General features: G+C 33.6%; 4 protein-coding genes across 7 annotated transcripts in view; 2 read left to right on the forward strand and 2 right to left on the reverse strand.

The window, feature by feature from the left end:
* LOC149953179 (uncharacterized) overlaps positions 1-6141 on the reverse strand; it is a 33948-nt gene extending 27807 nt beyond the window's left edge. The window contains exon 1 of the mRNA XM_090168779.1: positions 5399-6141. Within this exon, the coding sequence (XP_090024905.1) occupies positions 5399-5626 (228 nt within the window). The 5' untranslated portion in view covers positions 5627-6141. The remainder of the gene's footprint in view (positions 1-5398) is intronic.
* A 168-nt stretch (positions 6142-6309) lies between these two features.
* On the forward strand, positions 6310-11563 carry LOC149953180 (uncharacterized). Its single transcript, XM_090168778.1, has 10 exons — positions 6310-6511; positions 6580-6671; positions 6733-6829; positions 6892-7000; positions 7063-7128; positions 9511-9546; positions 9608-9717; positions 9775-10044; positions 10109-10218; positions 10281-11563. The coding sequence occupies exons 1-10, from the start codon at positions 6462-6464 to the stop codon at positions 11189-11191; spliced, it is 1851 nt and encodes a 616-aa protein (XP_090024904.1). The 5' UTR covers positions 6310-6461; the 3' UTR covers positions 11192-11563.
* AP-1sigma (AP-1 complex subunit sigma-2) lies at positions 11380-14968 on the reverse strand. Of its 4 annotated transcripts, none has more exons than XM_090168782.1 (5): positions 14747-14870; positions 14332-14510; positions 14163-14271; positions 13955-14092; positions 11380-11795 (listed from the first exon to the last, which is right to left on the reverse strand). In XM_090168782.1, the coding sequence occupies exons 1-5, from the start codon at positions 14747-14749 to the stop codon at positions 11751-11753; spliced, it is 474 nt and encodes a 157-aa protein (XP_090024908.1). In that variant the 5' UTR covers positions 14750-14870; the 3' UTR covers positions 11380-11750. The 4 variants fall into 4 exon arrangements, with proteins under 4 accessions (XP_090024908.1, XP_090024911.1, XP_090024910.1 ...); XM_090168785.1 differs by lacking the exon at positions 14747-14870 and adding an exon at positions 14878-14968 and having other exon boundaries at positions 11382-11795; XM_090168784.1 differs by lacking the exon at positions 11380-11795 and adding an exon at positions 11972-12820.
* Positions 14969-15007: 39 nt separating this feature from the next.
* LOC149953182 (uncharacterized) lies at positions 15008-17037 on the forward strand. Its single transcript, XM_090168786.1, has 2 exons — positions 15008-16827; positions 16901-17037. The coding sequence occupies exons 1-2, from the start codon at positions 15268-15270 to the stop codon at positions 16904-16906; spliced, it is 1566 nt and encodes a 521-aa protein (XP_090024912.1). The 5' UTR covers positions 15008-15267; the 3' UTR covers positions 16907-17037.
* The last annotated feature ends 2491 nt before the right edge of the window (positions 17038-19528 follow it).

The following is a 19528-nucleotide window of genomic DNA, read 5'->3' on the forward strand; positions in this document are numbered from 1 at the left end:
TAGGAATTTATAGGAACATTTTTAGCCAAAAAATAGGAATTTATAGGCACATTTTTAGCCAAAAAATAGGAATTTATAGGCACATTTTTAGCCAAAAAATAGGAATTTATAGGCACATTTTTAGCCAAAAAATAGGAATTTATAGGAACATTTTTAGCCAAAAAATAGGAATTTATAGGAACATTTTTAGCCAAAAAATAGGAATTTATAGGAACATTTTTAGCCAAAAAATAGGAATTTATAGGAACATTTTTAGCCAAAAAATAGGAATTTATAGGAACATTTTAGATAAAAACAGGAATTTATACGAACAACTTTGAAAAAATAGGAATTTATAGGAACTCTGGGACCCCAACCGTTGATGTTTTCGGGAACACCGGACCTAAGCCAGAGCTACATGTAAGCTCTATTTAGAAGGCAAATTTTTCCCAAACGTTAAGGCTGTTTTCTAATGCATTATTTTTAAAATTATAGGAATTTCTGGATATAGCTATAGAAAAACTAGAAAATTTCTAAAAAATAGGAATTTATAGGAAAAATTTTGAGAAAAGAGGAAATTATAGGAGCATATTGAAATTATAGGAATTTATAGGAATTATAGGAACTATGGGAGCCCTGCCATTGCTATCACTTTAACTTGACAGTAATTTTACTATAATTTTAAGGAGCCTTCCAATCAACGAAATTCCTTCAGTGACATATTTTTAAGTATTATGTTACTAATGGTATTAGTTTCTATAAGCCGCAGCGGAGAAAAAACAAGGTTAAGCGTGGAATTACACGCGATTTAAATTATCCATTCGCGTTTTTGGGGTGGACCAGGATGTTACCCAGAGTCCTTTTAGTAGACCCTTAATTAGATTTAATTTAATCGCATTTAGCGCGACGAGGAGCGTGAAACTACAGAAAGAGAAAATATGCCGGTCCAATGAAACAATCTTTGCACCAAAAAATATTAGATGGGTTAAGTAAAACCCCTCGAAAACGTGAACGGATAAACTTGTAGGAGTGCAGACGTATTTATTGCGTACAACCATACAGGGTTTGGAGAAAAAAAACGGCTTTTTTTGAAAAAATCCAGACCAGTGGTTTTAATTGGCTATAACCGGTTTCTTTTTTCGGTTATAACCGGCTAAATATAAACAGTACCTTTTATTTATGTAAGTAGAAATTGTCTGCAGTTATTATCGTAAATATGAAACTAAACAAATAAAGCGAAATAACTGTATAAAATAACTGAATTCTTTTGATTTCCTCGGGAAATTCCCCTTGTTTCTGTGTATGACGCACCGACAGAAGCGAGGCAGCGAACTTAGGAACTTTAAACCTACCGAAAATCTGGTAAAAGTAAACCGGTTTCTAAATATGAAACAAAAAATAAACTAAATTTCTAAATAAAAACAAGACCCGGCTTTATTAGTACATATTTTTCGCACGTGCGATTTGCACGCGCGCTAGAAAAAGATATACTTCTCGCGAGTGTCGCGCGCGCTCGTAGACTTCTAATAAGAGCTAAATTAAAACAAGAAGGCCACGTTACTTATAAAAATAAATATTAGGAAAAATTATGATTATTGACCGATTTCAAAATTACGTTTTTGCGCGTGACAGTACCTTTACATTGTGAGGTATAGAAGGCATATAATAAATAATAAATTCTGGCTATTTTAATTCATTTTAATTTCTTTTTGTGTCGAAGATCTATTTGGTCCCAGTTTCGCGTTTTAATTTTATCCTCGAAGACCTATTGGTCCAAGTATTTCGTAAGTTTCATTATTACTTTAAATTTGTTAGGGTTTAGCTTTTTCTCCCCTTTTTATTATGGAAATTTCTACCTTTTCGCGTAATTTAACTGCATTATAGTCCACAGGTGGTTTTTATTAAATTTAAGTTAAGGAAAAATTATTAACGAGCCGATTTTCAGAGCTATTGCGCAATCTAGGTTTAGTCCTCAGCAAAGAGCCCCCTAGTGTCTAAATATACTACTTCCAAGGGCGATAACACGTTACTCAGAGTGCAAGTCCAAGTCGAAAAAAGTTCGGTCAGGAAATTAACATTAAAATAATAGGAAGTGTCATACTTAACGTTATTATGTTACTTATGGTACAACAAACACTTCTACAAGTTCCCACGTTCGCGTTTTCGAATGATGACTTAACCCGTCTATTGTCCCTTTAATCAAATGCTAGGATCTAGGTCCACGACGATTCGAAACAATGCCACGCGTTTTGTGCCCCTCCCCCTGATTGTCTGCCCCCACCGAAAAAAAATAGTTTTTTTTCCCTCAAACGTTTCAATTTTATACTTATTTTTACGCGAAAGTAAGGAAAATTTGCGGTCTAATTCACCCTTTATTCAATTTTCAATTGGGAATCGTTTCTTTTGGTTCTTCATATTTAATAAGAAAAAATTCCTTTTTCTTTGATAATAAGATTAAAATGTTTCGAACTATATAGTGAAATAATGATTTATTACCGTTAATATCGTAAATATTTAATTTAAATCACTGACATAAATATAACTGTAATGATTATTACAGCACCTTCAATTCCAATCCGAAGGCTTTGCTATAAAATGCTTTATTGGAATTATCATTTATTTTCTCGTCGCGATTATCATTTATTTTCTCGTCGCGATTATCATTTATTTTCTCGTCGCGATTATCATTTATTTTCTCGTCGCGATTATCATTTATTTTCTCGTCGCGATTATCATTATTATTATTTATTATATTTAATTTGTATAACGACATAGTACAGGTTTAGAAGCTATTACAATAATTACTTTAAATTGTTTATAATTCGTGAAATTAGGCGCGAACCGTTTTCACTGAAAACGGGCAATATCTGCCTATTACAAAATGGTTTATCTGGCAATACCGGAAGTTGTTAATATTGTAACGGAAATGTACTTTATGAAGCGTTTAATTTCGTAAATCTAACGGAAAATGATACATCTTTTCATGAAGATAGCATTGACCTGTATTTACAATCATTGTCTGTTTTAAAATCAATTGAATTTAATCTAACTTGTTTTTTAAAAATAATTTACAAACAAAAATTCAGACGAAAATAATTAAGAGTACTAAATAAATTTGATTTGTAATTGTTATTTATTTTAGAAATGCATGCAGTGATCAAAAAGAGGCAAGTTAACATTTTTTTCTGTTTTATTTTGAAGATTCAACACAACCTTGATTTCAATTGATTTTTTCCCATTTCCAAAATATATAATCTTAAACCCAGAAAGGAAAAAATGAAATCAACTAAAAACTAGAGCAAAGGCAATAAAAATTTCAAATAAATCTTCAGATCGGAAAAATAAAATAAATACTAGGTCACATGACGGTGCTGATAAAAGCGGTGAAGATAGTGTAGTCTACGCCACCAATCAACCCTGGTCTGTACCGTAAATTGCCGACCGGTGTTTTATCTGGGGATGTATCTATATGAAGGGATTTGTACCCGTAAAAATCGCTCTATATTTTGATACTTTTTTCAATGAGGTTTCGTAAGGAGCTAAATATAAGGATCCCGATTATTTTGGGGGGAAAATAAGGTAACCCGGACAAAGGTCAGAGGTCATTTCAAGTCAGAGACCGAATTCTTACGAAAGGAAAAATCAGCTAAATTTGTGACGTTTATAATCCACGAGTAACGTTAATCGTAAACGTTACAACATAGGAACGTTAATCGTAAACGTTACAACATAGGAACGTTAATCGTAAACGTTACAACATAGGAACGTTAATCGTAAACGTTACAACATATAGGAACGTTAATCGTAAACGTTACAACATATAGGAACGTTAATCGTAAACGTTACAACATAGCAACGTTAATCGTAAACGTTACAACATAGCAACGTTAATCGTAAACGTTACAACATAGCAACGTTAATCGTAAACGTTACAACATAGCAACGTTAATCGTAAACGTTACAACATAGCAACGTTAATCGTAAACGTTACAACATAGCAACGGTAATCGTAAACGTTACAACATAGCAACGGTAATCGTAAACGTTACAACATAGCAACGTTAATCGTAAACGTTACAACATAGCAACGTTAATCGTAAACGTTACAACATAGCAACGTTAATCGTAAACGTTACAACATAGCAACGTTAATCGTAAACGTTACAACATAGCAACGTTAATCGTAAACGTTACAACATAGCAACGTTAATCGTAAACGTTACAACATATAGGAACGTTAATCGTAAACGTTACAACATATAGGAACGTTAATCGTAAACGTTACAACATATAGGAACGTTAATCGTAAACGTTACAACATATAGGAACGTTAATCGTAAACGTTACAACATATAGGAACGTTAATCGTAAACGTTACAACATATAGGAACGTTAATCGTAAACGTTACAACATATAGGAACGTTAATCGTAAACGTTACAACATATAGGAACGTTCATAAACATAAGAATGAAGAACTATTTAGAAAATACCGCCATCGCTTGACTCGACTAACAAACATAATGTGACACATTCCAAAGAGGACTGTTACAAATGCGTCTAGAGCATCACCCAAGTACGCGCAGGGGGAGGGGGGGGGGCGGTGAGGGGTATCCGCATATTTTGGCCTCTCTGGCAGCGCCGATAAAAGATATTTCCCATGGCAGTAGGCCTAGACCAATTTGGTCTACAAAATATTACGTAGACGACGCCGGTTACAGTTAACGTAGTAATAACAGCTGTTGCAAAGGAATGACTCATTAGGCTTAAGCTATCGTCAACGATTTAATAACCATTGGCGCGGTCTTCTTGAATGGAGCTTTTTTCTAAAAACGCGAAAAGAAATCGCTAATTAGTTTAATTAGGGTCTAGGCTACGCGGTTAATTAACGACTCTCATTTGGGTTCAATGTGAGATATAAATATCTACTTTAAATAAATGAGTGAAGGATAATGTTATTATTGTTATTAATAATTTAACATATTTACATAAGTAATAAAAAGTAATGTAAATTAAGGTTAAAATTAACAGTAACAAGAAAATTATTTTTATTATTATTATTACTTTTTATTACTTTTAATTGCTTTTTATTACTTATTTAAATATGTTAAATTAATAATAATAATAATAATAATAATTATTATTATTATCATTAAGGTTTAAATTAACCGTAACAAGAAAATTATTATTATTAGTATTAATAATAATTTAACATATTTAAATAATAAAAATTAAGGTTTAAATTAACCCTAACAAGAAAATTATTATTATTATTGTTATTAAAAATGTTATAAAATGTAAAATGTTTAAACTAACCGTAAAAAGAAAATTTGTAACATTACCCATTAATTTAACCATCAGACGTAAATTCTAAATATCTCTGTTTTAAGGAAATAATTTGTTTAAGAGACTATATTTACCAATTTTTGTAGGTCGTTTTTTCCTCCAACGTGTTTATTGCCGATAAAAATCTGCGGTACAGTTCTTTTGCCTTCACTCTTTTTGACCATTTCTTCCCTTAAGCTCGGATTTGCGTCCAAATTCAGTTCAATGTACCCCAATCCTTTTCCAGCCAGCATCGCTTTGGCCTGCTGACATTGAACACAGTCTCGAATGGTGTATATTACCACTTGATATTTCATTGTCATATTTGGTTACTTTTTAAACAATATTATTTAATAATGTAGCCAGATGCGAATTAAATTTAAAACACGACAATTTAAAAACTTTCCAACTTGACTTTTTTACCACCTACTTGGTAGCGATAATTTTGAATTCAATCAAAACGTTTTGGCGCGTTTTTTTCAACGTTAAATGTAACTATTTATAGCGGATGCTCGGAATTTCAATGACATTAAATATTTGTTGGCAGCTTTTAAAACATTTTCGCCGCGATCTTTTTTAAGAGACTAGAATTCTAGAATTAGTCTAGAAAGCGCGAAAAACTTTGTTTTCCGAGAAACTTTGAAAGTATACGGTCTTAACCTTAAATTATTACTATGCCGGTCGCATTACACAAATATTGCTTTAAAAATAGAGCGCATATTTCGAAGAATTCGGATGGTTGAAGTAGCCACTCTGCACTTGCGAACGTAACATCGTTTCCCGGTTAAAACTAATGCCAAAATCGCTGGGTGTTCGCGCCGCTATGTAGGGTTTTTTTTAAGTTTCCCTTCCCCTTTCGTTCTAATTTTGTTTTCCCCATTTCCATGGATACGTAAAATATGTTGAGACGCTGTCGCCACCTGCGTTCGCTTGTTGAAACTGAAATAGCCACACCACCATCTATTGGTGTTTCTAGAAATTTATTTTCATACCTTTAAGAGTACTTGGCAGGGGTCACACCGTCGCAGGATGGATGTTGGCGTTTAATTTTAATTTTCTAGTAGAACCAAGGTAGAACTAAATAGACATATTTACTAGTTTATTTACTTTTGTTACTAGTGCAACTAGTTTTGTCGAAACCAAACCTTACGAAGAGTAATGGCTAATATCGAAGTGACGAATCTTGTAAATAATCACATGAAATTAAGGTATGTTAACTATTATAGCCGTAGTTAAGATGTTACAAATGTTAATTGATATTGACATTCTGAAACAGTCACAAACAGTATCGGGCCCTATTAAAAAAAAAGAAAAGGAAAGTGAAACGCAAACATATAGCTGAGGAAAGAGATGAAAAGATTAGAAAAGGTGAAAGAAATTTAAAGTATTAATTGATATTGTTAAACACAGCGTTTGGCTTTTCCAATAGAATTGATGAAACTTGAGAGCTCTCCCGGATATTTATCTAGAAAAGAACGAGCGGAGATGGAGGAACAAATATTGGAAGAACACGAAGAAAGAGAAAGGTTAAATTAAATTTAAAGCTGAGTTATTTATTCAAACTAGTGATAAAACTTCACTAATTTAGGCGTAGGCTACACTACTTGTGGCTTAAACGAGAGGAGGAAGCTATGATTCAGTTTAAAAAGAAACAAGAACAGTTGGAGCGTGTACGTGCCTTAAAAGAAGAGGAAGCTGTAAGCTGTTTTAAGATGTAACCTTATATCAGAAATATTTCAAAAATGCTTCTTCATTACAGCGCAAAGCTCGAGAAGATTTCGAGAAATTGCAACGGAAAGAAATAGATGAAAAGAAAACCAAGGAGGTGATGTTAATCGTTATCGTCTGCAAAATTATATCCATTTTTTTAAGAATATTTAAAGTTTTAAGATATATTTAAACGTAATATCAATCCTTAACTTTCACACGTATTGGACACCTCGAGATTGTTAATTTACAATGAGGATTGTATCTTTTTCAGTAGTTATAAGCATACATGGTTCTCGAGCCCCAACACAATTTCAATATGCAAAAAATACCCGCAACCCAGACTGTCATATTGAGGAACTGTAAAGTAATACAATTGCCATCAATTATTATGCAAGGAATTTAATTTCATCCGGGATCGTCTTTCGAAAAGTATCTTAATATTGTACAATAAATTATAAAATAATAGACATATTATATAATATATCTCTTAAGAGTCAACTAATAACTATCCATGTAAAAATTCCAATATGTAGTATCATAAGTGTATAATATTATTCTGCAAGTTTTTCTCTTTGGGGAATATTTTACCGAGAGCTAGTAATGGAGTGACGTCATCACAAAAAGAAAATCTCCCCCTAGCGAGGTGCTATCAAAGGCTACATGTGACGCGTTAGCAAGCGGATGCAAAACGGGCGACGTAGCCCGTAATGCAGTCAGTCTTGTGAATAGCTAACCTTAATGAACCAAAACATTGCTAAAGCGTTAAGGCTGTTTGCAATAGGTGCTATTTTCCCGCCAAATCAAGGCACAAAATTTACTGAGAAAATTACGCTGCATAGAGATATTTACTCATTTTTAAATAAAATTTTCTGATTAAGTAGTTTTGGAATATAATAATGAATTTTGCACTTTTTTTTTCCAAACGATAATTGGAAAATTTAGTGTTGCCCTGCAAATAAAATTTGCAGTATAGGAAAATGATTATTCTCTCTAAGAGTATATTTTTACTTCTGATAATAGAACTTTTTTTTAGAACAAACTTATGGTGTCGGCCAAAGGCCTAGACAATAAATTTTATAGAACTTAAATACCTAGTTTTAAAGTTTTTAGTTGGAATAATTAGTTAAAATAATTAAAACTAATTTTTTTAATTATTCTTGTAACAGCATTAATTTGGTATGTGCGCTGAACAGTTCGTCATATGACGTCATGAAATGAAAAATCCCCATTGGCTTTAAGAGAGTTTTGATTTTATGGGATGGTTTCATTTGTTTCTACCTATAATTGTCATTCCATCTTGCTTCTAGTTTGATATTTCATCTCTGTGGCATGTTTTGACAATTGTTTACAATTTAACATCCAATATGATTAATTTCAATTAATAATTTGTTTTGCTTAGAAATATACCCAAGCAGTCTGTTTGTCACATATTGCATAATTCAGACAATACACAAGCATTTTTTTTAATTAAGGCGCGCTATTTAAATCTATCTCTATAGGGAATAAGAGTTTGATGAATATGTGAATCTTGGGGCTTTTTACATCACATGGGATGGTGACATGGCGTTGAAAAGACATGTCCTTGCACCTTTGACGTAGGCTAGTTTTGGTTTCTTACTAGAGTAGATGAAACAATTCAGTCCACTAACCATACTCAATTATTAAGGGTTGAGATATGTGTCAAGGCAACGCCTATGGGGGAATACTTGGGGATAGGGACGGGGCACCCATGGCGGAAGTATGAAAACCACCCGTTGGGGAATTGGGGGTCGTCCTCACAAGGCCGTCCACATTATCTGCCTCGCAGACACTTGGGGCTGCGTTCAACAATCTTATTCATTGCCGATTATGTATCCATAAAACCATAATAGTTGTTGAATTATTCATTTTAAACGGGTTTTGAGAGTTTTGGCGCTCAACAACCATTTACGTCACGATAAGCAAACGGACAGAATGGTAACGCAATCAGAAGTATCGGATTATTTTACAATTTAGGTTTGTTGAATGCAGGTAATTGTAACACTATCACAGGATGCTTTAAACAAAACCAATTTTTCGTCAAGAGATGGCATTCACGTCTATAAAGGTTTTAGTAAATGCTATATCAGTGTGGAAATCGCAAACAGGAGGTTGCGATTATGTTAATGAATAATTTCTCTTTTTCTCATAGTTGAAATGTAGTACACTCACTCATAATGCCACTTAACAATTTTTAAGTCGATCTTGGAGGTTTTTTCTTACCAGAAGCGATTACGCCCAACATACGAAACCATCCCTTTTAGACACTAGCATACAGCCGGGCTGCCACATTTATATTTTTGCGCATAAAAGGTATAATTGTGAGAGGGCAGAGAAAGATGGCAGTAAATTTAAAATTGTAAATAACATGTGGGAAACCTACATGGTTTTCTTTGTTTATATTAACCTAACATCCTTCATCAGCTTTGTTTCGTGATTGAGAACTGTTTTATGTCAATTCTTAAAATTTTCCAAATAGGATGCTTTAAAAGACGTTATAGATAATCTGCCAGAGGTATTGAATTCTTATCTTATTGCCCATTAATCTTATCTAATTTAACTTCATTAATTTCAAGGGTAATGAACCTTGGCATAATCCAATTGCACCTCCACGCCCCGAGGTTCAGGATACAAGAGAAATATGTCATTTTTACTCCAAAACTGGTGCTTGTCGATTTGGGGATAGGTATGATTAGCATTCTTTTTCACTATATTCTATTACTCATCTTTAATTTAATTTTAGATGCTCACGGAAACATGATCGACCTGAAGCGAGTCACACTATCCTTTTAAGGAGCATGTTTACTCATTTTTGTATGGAGGAAATGTTTCATGATGAGTATGATACCGATATTGGTCTTGAGTTTGAAGACAGTGACATGTACCAGTATTTTTTGGATTTCTATGAGGATGTTGTACCAGAATTTAAAAAAATTGGGAGAGTTTTGCAGTTTAAAGTGTGCTGTAATCAAGAACAGCATCTCAGAGGAAATGTTTACGTTCAGTATGAAAAGTAATATGGTTTTGGCAGTCGTTTCATTTTGTCTTTTAACTAATAAAAAAAATCCAATTAAAAGGGAATCTGAAGCTGAGCAAGCGATACGGCTTTTTAATGGAAGATATTATGGAGGAAAACAACTTTCTTGTGAATATAGCTGCGTTACAAAATGGAAATCGGCCATTTGTGGTATATATGGAGCTCTATATATCGTTTAAAAACATGTTTTTAACTTACTCATTTCTCTAAAGGACTTTTCAATGTCAAACGGTGTCCGAAAGGCCGAACTTGTAACTTTCTGCACGTGTTTAATAATCCAAGAAGTGAATTTAGGCAAGCTGACTATGATATTTTTGAATCTGACAATGATAGAACAAGGTCACAAAGGAGCAAATACTCTTCAAGGTCGGATAGACATTACGGTTCTTCACGAAGGTCAAGGCATTCACGTTCCAAAACACCATCGATCAGATCAAGACGCTCACGTTCCAAATCACCCTCTATCAGTTCAAAACGCTCGCGATCCAAATCACCCTCTATCAGATCAAGACGCTCGCGATCCAAATCACCCTCAATCAGATCAAGACGCTCGTATTCCAAATCACCCCCTATCAGATCAAGACGCTCCCTATCCAAATCACCCTCTATCAGATCAAGACGCTCGCGATCCAAATCACCCTCAATCAGATCAAGACGCTCGTATTCCAAATCACCCCCTATCAGATCAAGACGCTCTCGTTCCAAATCACCCTCTATCAGGTCAAGGCAGTCCCATTCTAAATCTCAATCTTCAATCAAATTGAAACATTTGCGTTCTACATTACCCTCTATAAAATCAAGACATTCACGTTCTAAATCTCCGTCCCCCAGATTAAAACAATCTAGATCAAAGTTGCCTTATATCAGATCTAAACAGACGCGCTCCAAGTCATCATCTATCAGATTAAGGAATTCACGCTCCAAGTCACCTAACAAATCAAAATATATTAAACATTCCAATATCAATTTGGGGAAACAAAATAAACCTTTAAAATCCAGAAGTGAGGAACGGAAACAGAGGAGATTATCAACAAGTTCAAGTGATCCTGATAGTACAATTTCTGATGAAAGTCAGAGGAAATCGAGTCCAGATGTGGAATGGATTGAAAAAACTACCATCTAGATTTTTCAAGTCCAAATTTGAACCGTTAAATTTATCTAACACCCCACCACCTCAATAGTTATTTGTAACAAATAATTACATATTCGTTCAATAAATGTGCCAGTGTTTTTAATTAAATCTCAACTTGCAGCGTTGTGTTCTCTGTAGTGAATTTAAACAATAATAACAAATTTTTCAAGTTTCAAACCTTTTTATTAATCACTTAAACATTGACAAACCAAATATTAACAAAAAAAACTAAGTACATTAGAAAAAGGATCTGACATAGGACGAATAAACAAAAATCCATGCATCTTCGGTACTAAATATAAAAATTGTGTGCTGAAATGTTTAATAAAATATTTGGCTACATTGATATATTATTTTTTAAATTCACTGCTTAGAGAACACAATCATCCAAGCATTTTTTGGAATGCATCAAATTTAGTTTAATTTATCTCACTTCTTCATGGGAACTATAACAAACTTCTACCAAAATAACTGTAGCTGAAACTGTTCTGGCGGGGGTGTCAAAATATTCTTGGGCTTAATTTCGAAGACAAGCATTTTGGTCGGGTGTCTAACCAAGACCATGATCTTCAAAAAATCCTTGCGGAGTTTCTTCCTACAAATAATAACTTGATTTAATTATAAAGCTTTTTCAATTAAATTGATTAAAATGAATACGTTTCAATCATAAACAGAATTAAGTCTTTTTATAACTACTTAAAACTTTTTTATTACACAATAATATTCAAAATATATGCAAAAACAGTGCATCAATACTAATACATAATCTACGTGTACCAGCTATATATTATGGCATATTTTTTTTTAGTATAATAGAAAAAAATGCAAAATATCATGATTTTATAAAGCTATTTCTTTTGTGTATTTTCTTAAAAAAGATGCCCAAAGTTAACAATTGAAATTAATTTTCAAGGCCTCTTTTCGCGGTGGGTTAAAGTTACTTACAAAAATTACCTAATTTGTGTATTCTTCAAAAATACTTAAATTAAAATTGGCACGTAAAGCTTTTATAATAAAAATTAGTAAAAATATTTGGCACGTTTGACTAAATTAAAATATAAACAATTTAAAAAAAATCTTTGGTAAAGGTATAATAAGAAGGACATTAATATACATGAAGCTAAATTACATTTATGGTACCAAGGAAATACAAAAAGAATGTGACCATAAATTATTAAAAATTAGTTCTGCGTAAGCCATGCAAAATGAATTAACATTGGGAAAAGTTGCAGTTTGTGCAAATATTTATAGTTTAAAAGGTGGCTGGAAAATGTACGGTCAATTTTAGTAAAGTTAGCACTTATTTCATTAAAAAATTACGTAAAACTTGTTACTTTAAATTTGTACTTAGGGAGAAGAATTTGGTAACACTAAAAGCCATGCATTTTTTTACAATGGTAAATTGTAAAAACACTAGATAAAAATAGGTCAAAACTCAAGTCTTCAAACTACTAGGACGATTAAATTGACCTATTACTCTATCACGGTGTTTTTTTTAAATACTAATATAAACGTGATTTCTTGACACAAAAAACCACAGCAAGCTCAGTTAGTGAGGATTAAGGTTGGGTTATTTTAAACGAGGTCATTCTCTGGCATGGGCGAGTCAAGGGCTTCGTCCTTAGGATGGGAAAATGAAAGGGCTTACGATGAAATTAAATGAAATGGAAAGAGTATTTTCAATATTAAAATAAAAGCTGGAATGAAATGATTTTAAGGAGAACACTTAAAGAGCATGCTATTGTTCAGTTTTACACAGTACCCCCTGTAACAATATAACGGTAAAACGCATGCAACGTTAGTATTAACACAAATGTTTATAAGCCTAATAAAAATATTTATTATTGTCAATCCAAGGCTTAATTATAAGGAAAATTCATTTGTAATAATTAGTGCCCTTCCGATGCTGATGCTAAAGCTCAAATTACGTACAAAACTATTTTAAAATTGGTGTCTAAGGCTTTTGGCCAACACCATAAGTTTGTTCTAAAAAAAAACTATTTTAAAAGGTAAGGCGAAGTATGGGGAAAAAAAGGGGGTGGGGCTATGACATCAGAAGACCACCTTTAGCCAAGTGTATTACTTCATTTGCTTATTGTGCATTAAGTGTTATTAACTTGTCATTTAACAAATTATTTCCTAATTTGTTATTTTGAGACACTGTGGTCGTATATTTCACATTGTGTACTTTGGAACAGGGGTTGGCATCCAGACCCGTTTGGAAATACCCTTAACCCTAAGACCATTTGGTAAAATGCATCTATCCCAGTCCCATTTTTTACCCAAACTTCGCCACGCATTATACCCTGTAATAACATGAAAGAATTCCCTTAACATTTGAGAGAATTTAAAAAAAATTACGGATTAGTGATTATCATTGCACTAAATATGTTTTGATAATAGCTATATATATTTTTTTTAGTAAAATGATAACAATCGATTGTTTCTTATTGATATGTTGACATTAAAACACGTAATTGTCTAATACTTTTTATAAGACAACTGGGGGTTACTGTTTTACTTTATAAAATTTCAATAAATTTGTGTTCGTAATTAGTCTAAATTACAATTAACACATTTTGTTAACAGTTATGTAAAATGCCCATTAATAATATCTTTTGAAGGAAAACTACATCAAGCCAAATTCCTTCAATGCATTTTCCACTGCTTCTTCCTTATTACGTATTTATTTGCGACAAACAAAATTATAATTTTCCTTTTTTTTAAGGGTTGGCTTTATTATTGCTAACTTACCTCTTGGAGTAAATCTTGGGCTGCAATTGCTTTTAACACGTTTTTCTTACTCGTTTCTTGAATTTCTCCTCCAATGAGCAGTTCATCCAAAATGAAATAGGCCTTTTCAAAGTTAAATATTATATCCAATTCACAAACCTGTCATTTAAAAATCCAAATTAGTTAAATTTATACCCTAGTCACTTGAGAATTTAGAAAAAATACATACACTTCCAAAATATTTATCCAATAATTCCACATAACGATGAATTACCTCCAAAGTTATCAATTCATTATCACATTGTTCAACCGCACAGCAGAAATATAAACTTGCGTATCTATTAATAAATATTTCAGACTGTTTATTAACAAATCAAATGAATCTTGTGTCCAAGTACCGTTTATAGACAACTTTCAGATCTCTCCACTCCAGGAAGGAACACATTTTGGGTTTGCGGGAAAGTATAGTCGTTACTAGTTCCCTGGTAGCTTTTTTCTTTAATTTATCAGGATATGCCATAAACCATTTCTGCAATCTTAGTTTGCCTTGTCGGCTAAATAGCAACATGAACTGCATCTAAAACACAATATACACATTATCCATGGCCAAATTAACCTGTTAAGAAGTCAAGGATTTAAGCGTAATCATAGCCCGTCTTTTATACAACATTTTACATTTTCTAAGCCTTTACAAAATGGAATAGTAATACCATGGAAGAAAGATATCCTTCTTCCCTGGTAATACCATGGGCTATTATCATTTCTTACTAATTCATAGCCCATGGTAAAACCCAGGAAGAACCGCATATTTACCATTTTGTGGCGATAATATTGAATTTACGAGTAAGATAAACGTTATAATGACATTAATAGGTTGAAATAAATACTTCTTACTTAGGTTTAGTAAAATGATTTCAGAAAAGTGAAAATAAAAAATTACATACGCTAAAGCGGGGACGCAAAACCCATCGGCTCGTGGCAAAGAGACCGCTAGGGGCGGAGGTTGGATCGGATACTTCCAACTTCCAGGGTCCCCCGATGTTGCGAGATTGACGTCATCCCGCCATGATAATCGGCTTCCTTTCTTTTCGCAGCGGGCGCGGAATCCCATTTCCCGCCATTTTGGTGACTCCAAGTTTGAAATGTTACACGTGCTCCTAGTATTGGCTTCCAAAAGTAGTTAAATACTTAGATAAATCGTAAAAGTTCGTCATCTTTATTATTTAAGATGAGTGTCTTCTAAATTCGGTGATGTTTTTGTGACTGGTAAATAGAAGTTACCGCCGCATTTCTACGAAACTTGAATAATTGCCTAAGCCTTTCAACATTTAACAATGGAAACTGCCCGTGTTGGGACTCAGCAACTTCAGAATCTAGTAATGGAGAGTGTGGAGGTAAGCTCTGTTGACAGTGTGTCCACTAACAATGAAAATGAGAATGTGTCAAACTCTAGCAATAAACTGTCAACTGCCAAAAGCAGTCCTAATAAACAAATCAGTTCGTCCCTCAACCCCAATGCTATACCATTTTACCCTTTCCAACAACTTCAAAACTTAAACACCAACCAAATTACGAGCGTTATTGATGTAAATGCCAATGTAGGGCATGTCATAAACGCAAATCCTGTTAATTTAAACAATATGCCTGTGTTTCATCAGTCACCTGGTCAAATTTTGGTACTTACTCTACCCACTGGTCTTCCGATACACAACCAGTCGGGTATACAAATGCCTCAAATGATAATTCCACTTCAGATTCCAGTACGAGCTCCAGTTTGTACTCTTGATCATAATTACCACAGGAACCAAAATATAGTACTAAATCTTAATTTAACATCAACAAGCTCCGAATGTACCACTCCCGCTTCAGACTCTGTTCAAAGTGACACATTAAGTGTGGAAGACCCTAGATACGCGTCACCCATGATGGTAGATACATTACCATCTCCAGAAGCTAAGGAGTTGTCAATTGTCACCCCAACGCAAATTGTCAACAATACAAGCGTCGATCAAGTATCAAATTTTCCTGAAGAATGTTACGGAGAGAAACAAGTAGTCACGACTGAAGATAATTTAGCATCAATACCATCTGAAACTGCTATTTGTGACACTCCCACCATACCGGATGTCAAATCAGTACCACGTTATAAAATTCCTTCCCCAACCAAAATGAATACACGGTCCAGAAACCGTAAAGCTGCAGTTGAAATGGATAAACAACGATCAGTGGAACTTGCAGTTAGTAAAGTCTTGGTTGAAAACAAAGGATCAAAACGTAAAGCTAAAGGTCAAAAATCTAAGCCCCAATTTCAAATGGAAGAGCCATCTAATGTGGCAGAAATAGAGGTCAAAATGGACCCTCCAAAAGAAAATGTTATCGACGTTCTACTTGATAAAATGGAAAACTCTTCGGAAGTTGCAAAAATGAATGCTAAGAATACTGGAAAGGTTAAGAAAGTCTCTAAACCGAAAGGAAATATTAAAATTAAAACGGAACTTTCGGAAACAATGGTAACTGATAATGTTTTAATTAAGCAGGAACCCCAAATTATAATTAAAACAGAGCCAGGTATAGTCCAAGATAATAGTATTGTTAATGCAACCTTAAAAATTGACCTGGAAGAAGTTAACCAAGTAACGATGAAAGCTGAGCCAGTGGAAACTGTGCGCATAAAAAAAGAACCAGTAGACTACGAAGAGAATGATATCCCGGAAGTTAAGGTCAAAGGTGAAGCCTCGTCAAATGTTATTTCGCTAATTGATGAAGATAATGAGGTTGATGATTTGCCAGAAATATTTACAACAAGAGGCAACATAAAATCGGAAATCCAAAATCTTCCCCAAGCTCAGCAGTCAATTCCTCAACCCACAACCGCTTACACCTCTGCAGAACAGGTAATATTTGATCAGGAAGTGGATCATTACAGCAAACCTGAAGTCCAGTGCGCTATATTTTTTCCAAAATTAGTCTTAAAAAGGCAGAATGTTCGTAATGGTACTTGCAGCGCAGAGTACGCCCTTTCTGGAAGGTCACATTGTCGTATTTGTAAAGAAACAATTCCAAAAGAAGAGTTGAGATTTGGAATTAACAAGATTGATCACGAAATAGGTAGAGTTATTGAACATTGGCATCATGCTCGTTGTTTTTGGGGTACTTTTAAAGTATCGAATTCCTACTGCATTAGTGGACTAAATTATCTATCGGATAAAGACAGAAAACTTATTTGCGAATGTGCTAGGCAGTTAAAGTAAATTAACAATCAAACTGGTTTTAGAAATATTTTTTTTGTTTTTTCTACTACAATATTTAGTTGTATTTTTGTGTTTTTTCTCCGCACATTCAAAACTTGTGTTACTCTCACTATTTTTGTGAAACTACTTAAAACAGGGTGTAAAAATTGTATAACGAAGATCAATTTGGAATTCCGTTCAAAATTATCAAACCAAGAAATTAGATTGTAAATAGAAGAGGAAAAACGCACAAAATAATATTTCCTGTAACTTTTACCTGAATAAAAATATACAAAATATGAAAAAATACAAGGTTATTTTTTTATTGTATAAAATTGTTCCTTAATTACGCTGGAAGCAATCAAATTTTATTGTTAACATTATTTAAAAATAGGAGAGCCAGTTTATAAAATGGTGTGCTAATCAGTAAATACCGCTATTTTATTTCGTATAACCAAGAACTTTTTTAAGTTTTGATAAGAACAAGCCACCGCCTCCTTTTCACTTGCCCCTCTGTTTTTGAAGTTTTACGTATGGAATGCCATCTATGAAGCCATGGTGAAAATATAAAAAAAAAGCCTTCGGTCAGTGATGCCAGCTCGCGAAAATTAAATTTCCCGTTTTGGTCCAAATATTCCCAGTTTTCCAAAACCCAAGAAACATTTACATAACTAAAGTAACCCTGGGAAAAGTTGTTTTCAAAATAATTCGCGACCGAAAACTATCGCTACGCCCCCTTTGGTTCGACATTGAAACCTAGATAGGTAGCGGCTAAAGCAGACGCTATTAGCTTTTCCTCATCGTTCTTATCAAGGTTTTTAAAAATCGTGTTCTTATGATCTACAGACCAATTAAAAAATCATAGGTGCAACGTCGGAGAAGCTAGCCCCGTTACGCCACATAGTCTCGTTTCGGTTGCGAATTATTCCTGTAGGCCCCTGGAATAGAAAATAAAGCACCATCTATATTCTCAATATCGAACTATATACCTATAATGCAACTTTTATAGTTTGAGTTTTCAGTTAAGTTTTTTAACGAAGGCTTAAATTAAATACCAAAGCAAGATTGCTCGGATTCCAAGTCGACCAAATTCGAACAAAGCTTCTAATTATATTGTATTTATTTATTTTTTGCAAATTTAATTACATTTGTTTTGTGAATTTTTAATATCTTGGCCTTAAAATCATCATCGCCTCGAATTTTCTAAATCTTGATTTAATGTTACTTTTCAAGAGTAAAAATAGATCTATTCCGAAAGTCAGTGAGTTAAATTTATTTTCCCCTTATCTTCTGAAGACTCACTTCCCTTACGTCAACGTCGTCAGTTGCGTCAAGGAGTATCGTCAACCCTTTAGGGCCACGGTAACCGGTGTTTCGCTATTTCCAGAAAAAGGGCTAGAAACAAGATGTCACGGACATTTAAGTATACACAATTCCCCGATGCATTAAATATATTAAATTTGAACAAATTTTCAATCACCTTGTACATTAACTTAATAAACCCAAAATTATTTTTTCGAGTTAACTGGTTTTGGAAATAAGGTAGCGAAACACCAACATGTTAATTTAAATTCACTTTTAGACAAACCGAATTTTACGAGTTAACTGGTTTCGGAAATAAGGTAGTGAAACACATGTTGATTTAAATTAATTTTTAGATAAACCGACTTTTTCTAGTTACCTGGTTTTGGAAATAACACCACGTCATTCAATCAGTGAAAAAATCAATTTTAGCAATGAACATCATACGGTTCATACCGGGTACGTAGTATAGATTATCTTTGATCATACAAACGCGCGGTGCCCTAAAAAGAACGCCGAAAGTATGTAACGCTCTATAGAAGACAATGGACACAGAGGTTTCCAAGGTCGAATATCAAATATTTGGAGACAGATGGCACTTGTATTTGAATCTTGAATTAGTACGAAATTCAAATGTGAATTGTTTTGTGCCAGTTGTGTAGTCCCGCGGATTGGCCAGAAATATGACTTAAAATTAAAATTAAATCATAATACATCTGAAAACGTAGTTCAGAAATGATCAGTACTAACTAAAATATAATGTCTTAATTTAGGGGGCCTGGTTACAATGCGTTGGAGGGAGAACTTGCAAACTCAACGCAGAAGGAGTGGTTTTAGGTGTCAAAATTTTCTCTAACTCTTCTTAAAAAATTGGTTTTTAGAACCTTTCAAACCACTATCCCTTGTCAGACCGCGCCACTTCTGCATGAATAAATTCAACATTAGCAATAATAATTTTCTTCGATATTAGTAACCTGAAAACGCAATTTTTTAATTAGTTCAAAATGTCCTCCATAGGTGGCGTCTTTGTACTAAGCCCCACCTATAAAATAAAAATAGGCTC

This window comes from Leiobunum rupestre, chromosome 3, assembly GCF_980474605.1.
Source record: "Leiobunum rupestre chromosome 3, qqLeiRupe1.1.hap1, whole genome shotgun sequence".
NCBI classification, from domain to species: Eukaryota; Metazoa; Arthropoda; class Arachnida; order Opiliones; family Sclerosomatidae; genus Leiobunum; species Leiobunum rupestre.

Excerpts from the sequence above, each read along its gene's own strand:
- LOC149953182 (XM_090168786.1), top strand. The coding sequence starts at position 15,268 with ATGGAAACTGCCCGTGTTGGGACTCAGCAACTTCAGAATCTAGTAATG.
- AP-1sigma (XM_090168782.1), bottom strand. Across the intron at positions 14,272-14,331 it reads CTGAAAGTTGTCTATAAACG|ATACGCAAGTTTATATTTCT; the intron begins GTACTTGGACAC and ends ATTTATTAATAG. Across the intron at positions 14,093-14,162 it reads TGGATAAATATTTTGGAAGT|GTTTGTGAATTGGATATAAT; the intron begins GTATGTATTTTT and ends TTTAAATGACAG.
- LOC149953180 (XM_090168778.1), top strand. The coding sequence starts at position 6,462 with ATGGCTAATATCGAAGTGACGAATCTTGTAAATAATCACATGAAATTA. Across the intron at positions 6,830-6,891 it reads GAACACGAAGAAAGAGAAAG|GCGTAGGCTACACTACTTGT; the intron begins GTTAAATTAAAT and ends TCACTAATTTAG. Across the intron at positions 7,129-9,510 it reads ATGAAAAGAAAACCAAGGAG|GATGCTTTAAAAGACGTTAT; the intron begins GTGATGTTAATC and ends TTTTCCAAATAG.